We start from the raw sequence: 10,126 nt of genomic DNA on the forward strand, positions 1-10,126 counted from the left end.
CAAAAAAAAAAAAAAAAAAATTAACTGGGAGAGGTGGTACGCACCTATAGTCTCAGCTACTTCGAAGGCTGAGGTAGAAGCCTGAGCCCAGGCAGTCAAGGCTGTGGTGAGCCATGACTGTGCCACTGTACTCTAGCCTGAATGACAGAGTGAGACCCTGACTCAAAAAATTAAAAAATAAACACACAAACAATATTAGATTACATATCCAACAGTATAAATGTACAATTAAAATCAAGTTTTTTGACCACTAAACATCTCTAGTTTTCCACTGAGACAGCTACTGTTAACAGTTTTTATGTATCATCCAAAAATAATCTTCAATTGTGTGTATATATGGATCTTCTCATCATCCTTTAAGCTACATATACTGATTTTCTACTTGCCTTTTTCATTCAATATATCATTAAATGTCCACTTACATAGAAAACTGTAACATAAATAATATCTACTTCATTATTTTACTCATTGCTACAAAGAATTGCAGAGAATCAAAACTATCCTATTTTATATAAATGGTTCTGTATAGATGAAAACTTAGAATGTTTTAAATTTTAAATTTTCATATGAAATGCTACAATGAACATATTTGTACCTATGCTTTTGTATACATATCCAAATATGTATCTGTAGTCTAAATCCCTAGAACCACAGATACTTAGGGAATGTTTACTGTCATTTTTTATCAAGATTGGCAAATCATCTTCTAATGGGGTTATACGAAACTATTCTCAGAATAGTATTTGAGAGTAGTTAGGTATTTTTTAGAAAAACTTCCTAAGAGTTTATGATGCACACATTGTTGAGAATTACTAGATTATAGCCTAGATTGGAGAGAGGGTGAAAATGACGTTGCTAAGACCTCACTTTCTGATTTCTGATGTGGTCCACAAGAGAAAATGTAAGGGTTTAGACTAATGATATGCTAGTAGGTCTGAAAGAGTATGGCAAGAAAAGGTATTCAGGAGGGAAAATTTATAAAAAAGATCAAAAGCTTCATGAGACCAAGGATTGCTTTCGGTATATCACTATATCCTTAGAATCTGGCACACAAATACATTTTTGGTAAATAATGACAAGGTAGGTAGCAAGTCCAATGTGTGTTTATGTATAGTTTGATTGGTGATAAAGAAATAGGAGGCATGAGTCTTGATTTCCATCTTTTAGGCTTAGGTGTTCAGGTGACTAGATATGGATACAGAAGTCCTAAAAGGTATGACCTATGAATAAGAAGTGTATAACTAAAAAATGTAATTACTTTCTTTTTTTTTGAGTCCGAGTCTCACTCTGTCACCCAGTTGGAGTGCAGTGACATGATCACAGTTCACCACAGCCTCAGCCTCCTGAATAGCTGGGACTACAGGTGTGTGTCACCCACCCACATTCAGCTAATTTTTAAATTTTTTGTAGAGATGAAGTCTCACTATGTTGCCCAGGCTGGTGCTGAATTCCTGGGCTCAACTGATCCTATCGCGTTGGCCTCCCAAAGTACTGGGATTACAGGTATGAGCCACTGCACCCAGCCTAAGTGTGTAATCTTCTAAGGAAAGTATGATTCTATCAACATAAACAATAAGTCATAATCTATCCAAACACAACAACCTGACTACATGTAAACTCACCCTCTATGTTATGTTCAACATGTAGAATGTGCTGGTTTCCAGTTCATAATGATGGATTAAGTACCAGCATCTAATCTCTCCCCACAACTGCCATTGAAACAACACAAATAGTGTTTTTTTAAAAAGATAAATAGAAAAAGTAAGAGTGTGACATGAGGCAAACATCAGAAGGTATAGGTAAAGAGTGGAAGAGTAGCCTGAGCTGCCATGTACAGCAGCAGCATATTAGTAGCAGAAAATGGGATGAGACAATTAAAAAAAATTTAAACCTTGGTTTAAGTGGACGTGCCACAGCTTTGGGACCTTACACAAGTTATTTAATATCTATGTTTCTGTCTCATCATCAAGAAAATGAAAATAACGATCATATTCAATACAGCGCTCTTAGGTTTAAACAAATAAAACAAATATAAAGGCTTAAAATAGTACCTGGTACATAATAAAGGTAAAATAAGTTTCTATTACTGATGCCTCGAGAGAGGCTCAAAGTGAGTGATACATGATTAGACGTCTTTTTAAAATGAGTTTAATCACACTACTTTGGTCTATAACATATAATATTTACAAAAAAATACTCTAAATGTTCTTTATTGGTTTTCCATTTTTTAGTTCTGGAAACTATATATTACAGCAGAAAATGAATATTTTATTTTTCTTAGATGTTATCTAAGATGATATTCACATTTAAAACTATACCAACAGTAAACAGGAACAAGGCCAGAAAACAGAATAGAAAACATTTAAATATATCTTAACTGTATTTTACAAAAATGTGTATGAGACGCAATAAATTCTGAAATGTGGGGTTTTTTTTACAAGCTAATAATTGTTATGTTATGGATCTGCAATAACTTCAATATTTTTCATAAGTTGAAAATTCACTAGAAAAGGAAAGAGCATAAGCAGTCCCTGCAACATATTCTTGTGCTAGAAATGACAGAAGTGCTCAAAAAAAAAAGCACATAGGGCTGGGCTCAGTGGCTCAAACCTGTAATCCCAGCAGTTTGGGAAGCAGAGGCAAAAGGATTGCCTAGGAGTTCGAGATCAGCCTAGAAAACTTGATAAGACCTCATGTACAATAAATAAAAAAAATTAGGTGGGTGTGGTAGTGTGAGCCTATAGTTCCAGCTACTTGGAAGGTTGAGGCAGAAGGATCGTCTGAACTCAGCAGGTTAAGGCTGCAGTAGCTGTGAGCATGCCACTGCACTCTAGCCTTGGGGAAAGAGCGAAATTCCAACTCAAAAATATATAACCAATAAATAAATAAATTAAAATCAATCAATCACATAGGAACTGGTTTGAAGGGAGCTCCCACTGGCCAAATCTGCAACAATTTGAGCACTGAAATAAATAACAAGAGTACTGAATCACAAACAGATGAATAAAGTACAAATAAAATAGGAATCTATGAGTCTACAGTGATACAAAAGTTTTAAAAATAAATATAAAATTATAAAAAGTGAATTAGAGAATGAATGAATGAATAAAGGGAGAAGGGAATGTTCTTCCTTAGAGTGTCAACTAAGAAATATAAAACAAATGAGTTAGAAAATCATCATTTTAGTCATTGTTTTGTGATTATGATGTGATAACTGAGTCAGGCAAGAATCATAAATAGATACTAAAAATATTATGTCAAAGCCTGATAAGAAACAGGATTTATACCGTTTTGAAGAATCTTCCTACAGATTACCTAATTAAAAAGGACACTAGTAGCTATACAGGAGAAACTTGGTAGACTCTGCCTTAATCAAAGTTAATAACATGCATAATGAACAAACTGACATCACATACTTCCTGATGTGCTTCATTGAGGACTAAATAGCACTTAGGCAGCACTTCTGCCAAGAATGTTTAATCCAAATCTAAACATTCAGAACATCAGACAAAACTCAATTGAGAACATTGTATAAAATAACCAGTCTGTACATTTCAAAATGTTAATGTCATGAAACACAAAGTTTGAGAAACCATTCCAGATGAAAGGAGACAAAACAAAACATAACAACTAAATGCAATGTGTTATCTGCATTGGGTCCTGGGCTGAGAAAAATTGCTATAAAGAATGTTATTAACAAATATGACTGTATAATTTACATATGCATATACATGTATATGCAAAGTATAGGTATACACGTATAAAGACAGAGAATGTAAGTGCATAAATGTGGAAAAATAGTGACAACTGATAAATCAAGTCAGTTTTTCTATTATAACTTTTCTATAATTTGATTTTCTAAAATAACTAGAATAGGTATATTCTTTTAATCTTTGGTATTCCACATATTCTAACATTACTGTTATGAGAAAAGATATATCACTCACTGGGGGGAGCAGGGAGGAGGAGAGAAAAAGTGGGAGAGAAAAAAATATATATATAGGTATACACCTTGGAGATATTGCCGCTTCAGCTCCAGATCACCACAAAAATGCAAATATTGAAATAAAGTGTCACACAAATTCTCTGGTTTCCCAGTGCATATAAAAGTTATGTTTACACTATACTGTTGTCTATTTAGTGTGCAAAAGCATTAAGTCTAAAAAATGCATAACTAAAAAATACTTCATTGCTAAGAAATGTTAACAATCACCTGAGCCTTCAGTGAGTCATAATCTTTTTGATGGTGGAGGGCTTTCCTTGACGGTGATGGCTGCTGACAGATCAGGGTGGCTGCTGAAGACTGGGGTGGCTGTGGCAAATTCTTCAAATAAGATGACAACGAAGCCTGTCACGTTGATTGACGCTTCCATTCATGAAAGATTTCTCTGCAGCATGCAGTGCTGCTTGACAGCATTTTCCCCAAAGGAGAATTTCTTTCAAAATTGAAGTCAATCCTCTCAAGCCCTGCTGCTGCTTTATCAACTAAGTTTATGCAACATTCTAAATGCTTTGTTGTCATTTCAACAATGTTCACTGCATCTTCACCAGGAGGAGGTTCCATTCAAGAAATCACTTTCTTTGCTCTCCCATAAGAAGCAACTACTCATCCATTCAAGTTTGACCATGGAATTGCAGCAATCCAGTCCCATCTTCAGGCTCCACTTCCAATCCAACTATAGTTCTCTTGCTATTTCTACCACATCTGCAGTTACTTTCTCCACTGAAGTCTTGAACCCTTCAAAGTCATCTATGAGAAGTGGAATCAACTTCTTCCAAACTCTTTGTAATGCTGATATCTGGACATCCTTCCATGAATCACAAATGTTCTTAATGGTGTCTAAAATGGAGTATCCTTTCCAGAAGATTTTCAATTTACTTTGCCCAGAGAAATCACTATCTATGGAAGCTACAGGCTTATGAAATGTTTTCTTTAAATGACAAGACTCAAAAGTTGAAATTACTCCGTGATCTATGGGCTGCAGAATGTATGTTGTGTTAGCAGGCAAGAAAAGTGAGAGATCTGTTAATCTTCCTTTCACTTGAACACTTATAGGCCATTGTAGGGCTATTTATTGGCCTAATTTCAATATTGTTGTGTCTCAGGGAATAGGGAGCCCTGAGAGAGAAAGAGATGAGGGAATGGCCTGTCAGTAGAGCAGTCAGAATACACACAATATTGATCCATTAAGTTCGCCACCTTATATGGGCATGGTTAGTGATGCTCCAAAACAATTACAACAGAAACTTCAGAGATCACTGATCACTATAAGAGATAATAATGAATAAACCTGAAATATTGCAAGAATTACCAAAATGTGACACAGAGACACAAAGCGAACACATGCTGTTGGAAAATTGAAACCAACAGACTTTTTCGGCGCAGAGTTTCTACAAACCTTCAATTTGTAAAAAACAATTATTTGTGAAATACCATAAAACAAGGTATGCCTGTATGAGAATTCAGTGAAGAGTAAGTCTAGGAAACTTCTAGCTGAATTGGTCACCATTAAAAAGAAATACTCAAGCATATGGCCAATATGCTAGACCAAAAGCTGAACAGTTAGTTTTAAGTTATCTTAAAAAAAAACTAAGCATAACTGACGGTTGACAATAACGAACATTTTGGTAGGTTTTCAATATCCTTTCTCTAAAAGGGCATTACTCCTGAATTCTACCTGAATCCAGTACACAATTGGAACCTGAAAAAGTGAGCTTGTACATTGATATTTGGACATCCTTCCATGAATCACAAATGTTCTTAATGGTGTCTAGAATGAAGAACTGGTCGAATGTAGAGCTTTTGTATTTTAATAGTGATCTTAAATGATTTGCAAAAGTTGCTAAAATGAACACGAGTACAATCTAGTAGTCACATACATAAACCTTATATACATGGTTAACAAATAAGAATATTTGTCTAAGGTATTAACAATAAATGTGTCCTCTCAAATCAACACATTAAAATAAAATGGGGGAAACGACAAATATGCAGTGAAAATAAGCAACAGAAAACCAAAATTAAAGACAACTCTATGATGCTGTCACAAATCAGTGCTAAGACAATAATGATGGAATAATGAGTTTAAAAATTTACACGTTTATAATCTCCAGATGAAACCGTGATGTGTTATTCTTATTCTTTTCAGAAGAAAACAAGGAAAAAAAAGAAAATATAACTCTCTCACTTCTTTTAACTTAGAAGCTTGGCTTGAAAATATGAGTGAATTGTATTTAAGCTACTAAAAATTTGAGATGAAGAGAGGATAGAAAGTTGGACTGTCAGCAATAAGTAAAGAAAAACAACAGGGTCAAATATTTAGCCTCTTTTCACAAACTACAATAAAAACACCCAATGCAATCAGGGACATTTGTAGGAATCAAGAAAATGAATAATGTTATGCAATGCAAAAGAACTAATCACAGTAATAATAAAGTACTGTTTCTATAATTAACTCTTTTTTGTTGTTGTTTGTTTTTTAAAGAGACAGGGTCTCATTCTGTCACCCAAGCTGAAATGCAATGATGTGATCAAAGCTCACTCTAACCTCAAACTCCTGGGCTCGTGGGGCTCTCTTGCTTTAGCCTTCTGTAGTTCTATACGTGTGTGCCACAAGACTGGCTAATTTTTTAAAAATTATTTTTGTAGAAGAGGTCTCACTATGTTGCCCAGTCTGGACTAGAACTCAAGTGATCTTCCCTCTTCAGTTTCCCAAAGCACTGAGATTACTATAATTAACTTTTAATATGAAATTATCATTTTGTTATGTTGGTTTAAATTCTTATTGCTTCAGTGTAATGAGTATCATCTAAGTATTCCATGTTGACAAGTGGGAATGAATGAAATAACTTCTAAACATTACTTACACTTAGCCATGAAGTTGATATTTTGGTCTACATGAGTGTCTGCAGTGTACAAAATATATCCTTCTAATTATTCTACTCAAGTCTCCCCTCCACACTGGGCAAAGTTTGTTGAATTTCTGCCCCTTTACTTAAGTTACATACGAATATAAAAAGTTCTATAATCTACTAAAGACTCCCAAAACTTATTTAACTATGAGTCTACCATAAAAACTAACCCATGCCTGAAGTTTAATATTAGAACAGTGTCTGGAATATAGCTGTCATTAGAAATTTTCAGTATATAAGAAATTAATCAAAAGTTTTAAAATTGCCACTATCATAATTAATGGTATTTTTCCTAAAAGAGCAATGTTTTACCTTTCCATTCAGTTTTTAAGTACATTATAGCTAAAGTTCTCTATTTTCTTCTGCTTTAATATACTGGCAGATATGACATACCTACTGCCAATATTCTATAACTATGGCAATAATTCTCAAAGGAGGTTGGCTGCATCAAAGAATTACCAACTACTTTCTATAAAAGGCTTTTGAAATCATGTGACCTCAGAAAAGTTTAGCTTTCTAAAATGACACAGAAGGAAAATCAACAAATTCCTACCTGTTCTGGCATAGCTCCATGTTCAATTCCAGTCTTCAATAATCTGTAGCAATTACCAAACAGATCCCATTTTGTGAGATCATGAGCACTAAAATAAACAAAAATGCATTAACTTTATTCTACAGTGGAAGGAAATTTAAAATTGAGCTCAATTTCAGTGAATGCAAGAATAACTTCATTTTCTGTAGAACTGAAGAAGAGCCATTACAGGAAATGTTCACACGCTCAAATTTGAAAGAGAAAGATGGAAAGAAAGAGGGAAAGAAAAAAAAAAAAAAAAGAAAAAAGAACCAATACCATGAATTCATTGAAGAAATCAACAACAGTAAAATTTCACATATTTAACTGAAGGTTTCTACCACATGGTTTATACCTAAGCTCAAATTCCATATATGGGTAATCTTTCTTTCTAGTGTATTTTAAAGTACATTTAAACAAATCCATGTACACTTTAAAAATATAACCATATGTATATTTTTGAAAGAGAGATTTGTATTCACAAAATGGAGATAAAGATAAAACTAGGGGAAAGGAAATAAGGGAAAGCTCGAAAACTGTGGTATGGAGCAATTTACATGGGCTGAGGACTTCTGAATATGATAATGGCAACACTTTAAATTCTCATGAGCTCTACTACTAAACACAGTCCTCTGATACTGGCTGGCAACTTTCATTTTCACAGCCTAGGCAACACAGTGAGACCTCATATCTACAAAAAAAAAAAAAATCAGCCAGGTATGGTGGTGCAGGCCTGTAGTCCCAGCTCTTGGGAGGCAGAAGCAGAAGGATCATATAAGAGTTGCTTCTCCATGAAATACAATGAAATTTACTTGTATATAAAGAAAAGGACTAGATTTCAAGAACTGCTTTTAGAAATTCGAAGTAGCAGTGGGAAACTGCCAGGTGGGGGCACATCTCATCAACAAGGGAACTTGCATAATGAAGATTTATATACCTAATCCTGAATTGTACCCCACATCTTTAAAATTAAAAATTTTTTAAAAATGCACATTAAAAAAAAAAAGAAGGTCGGACACAGTAGCTCACACCTATATAATCCTAGCACCTTGGGAGGTGGAGGTGAGAGGATTGCCTGAGTTCATGGGTTTGAGATCAGCCTGGGCAAATTGGTGAGACCTCATCTCTACAATAAATCAAAAAATTAGCCGGTCATTGTGGCTCACATCTGTAGTACCAGCTACCTGTATGGCTGAAGAGGAAGGATCGCCTGAGCCCAGCAGGTCAAGGCTGCGGTGGCCATGAGCAGGCAACTGCACTCCAGCTTGGGCGACAGAGTGAGACTCCAACTCAAAAAAAAAGAAAAGAAAAGAAAAAAAGAAATTCAAAGTATTCCTTTTTTTATTTTTATTTTTAATTTAATATAATTTTTTTAGGAAAAGGTCTTGCTCTGTCACCCAGGATGAAGTACAGTGGTGCAATCTCAGTTCACTGCAGCCTCAAACTCCTGGGCTCAAGTGATCCTTCTGCCCCAGCCTCCCAAGCTAAATGGAGATAATTAACATATGCATTGCCTCACATACTTACCTGTTTTGTGGCGAAAACATTTAAAATCTACTCTCCTAGCAACATTCAAGAATACAATACACTGTTATTAACTAGAGGCATCATGTTGTATAATATATCTCTTGAATAATTATTCCTCCTAGCTCACTGAAATTTTATATCCTTTGACCAATATTCCAACTACCCCACAAACTATTTCTTATTTAGTAAAATTTCTAAAAGCCATTATCTGAAAATTACACCTATAAAATTTAGCTTATAAAATGAGCCCATCTGATTTGTTAAATAATACTGACTGAAACTTTTACAATGTACATTCATTAAATGATAAATCTTCATTAATGATAATCTTACACCTTAAGTAAGTAAATGATAATAACAAAGCATAATTCATCTAGAGAAGACTTGAATGAAGAAAAAAACCTAAATATTTCTCTAAAATTTCCCATTGCTGTATGAATGTTAAACATTACAATCATTCCACGTATGTTAGCTAGTATATACTATTCACCAAATCAACCTTTTTTGTTTTTAGATAGGATCTTGCTATATTGCCCAAGCTGGAGTGCAGTGGCTATTCCCAAGCATGATCATGGCGCAGTGCAGCACTGAACTCCTTGGCTCAAGTGAACCTCTTGCCTCAGTCTACAAAGTAGCTGGGACTAACAGGCATGAACCTCCTAGCTCACTACAATTACTTGAAATGAAACAACGTACTTGTGAAAAGAAGTTAACCGCTTTAATGTAGAAAGAACATTATAAATATCATCATCATCAGCTTCTTCACCCTATTAAAAAAAAGTAAACATAACTTCATTACTATAACTTTAGTCAACTCAAATTTACATTGAAGTATATTAATACTTGCCTAAAGAACAGCTCTTTTTAATTATATAAATGCTGTATATAAATAAGAAGACACAAATACGCAAAAAGAAACAAAAAAAACCCCATAATCCCAACATCTAGAGACAACTAATTCTACATTTTAAATAATATGATACACAAAACTTTGCAAATGTCTCTGGTTAATCCTATAAAATAAGCTGGGCTCAGTGGCTCAGCCTGTAATCCCGCGCCTTTGAGAGGCTGAGGTGAGTGGATTGCCTGAGCCCGCGGGTTCGAGACCCGGCCTGG

General features: G+C 34.6%; 1 protein-coding gene across 2 annotated transcripts in view; it reads right to left on the minus strand.

Annotated features, from left to right (window-relative positions):
- STAG1 (stromal antigen 1) overlaps positions 1-10,126 on the minus strand; it is a 283,214-nt gene that overhangs the window by 66,907 nt on the left and 206,181 nt on the right. For both annotated transcript variants that reach the window (XM_008064213.2, XM_021715629.1), the window contains exons 19-20: positions 9,707-9,777; positions 7,466-7,553 (exon numbers count right to left, since the gene is read on the minus strand). In XM_008064213.2, the coding sequence (XP_008062404.1) occupies positions 7,466-7,553; positions 9,707-9,777 (159 nt within the window). The remainder of the gene's footprint in view (positions 1-7,465; positions 7,554-9,706; positions 9,778-10,126) is intronic.

This window comes from Carlito syrichta, unplaced genomic scaffold (assembly GCF_000164805.1).
Source record: "Carlito syrichta isolate Samal-C Ts95f unplaced genomic scaffold, Tarsius_syrichta-2.0.1 Scaffold307227, whole genome shotgun sequence".
Lineage (NCBI taxonomy): Eukaryota > Metazoa > Chordata > Mammalia > Primates > Tarsiidae > Carlito > Carlito syrichta.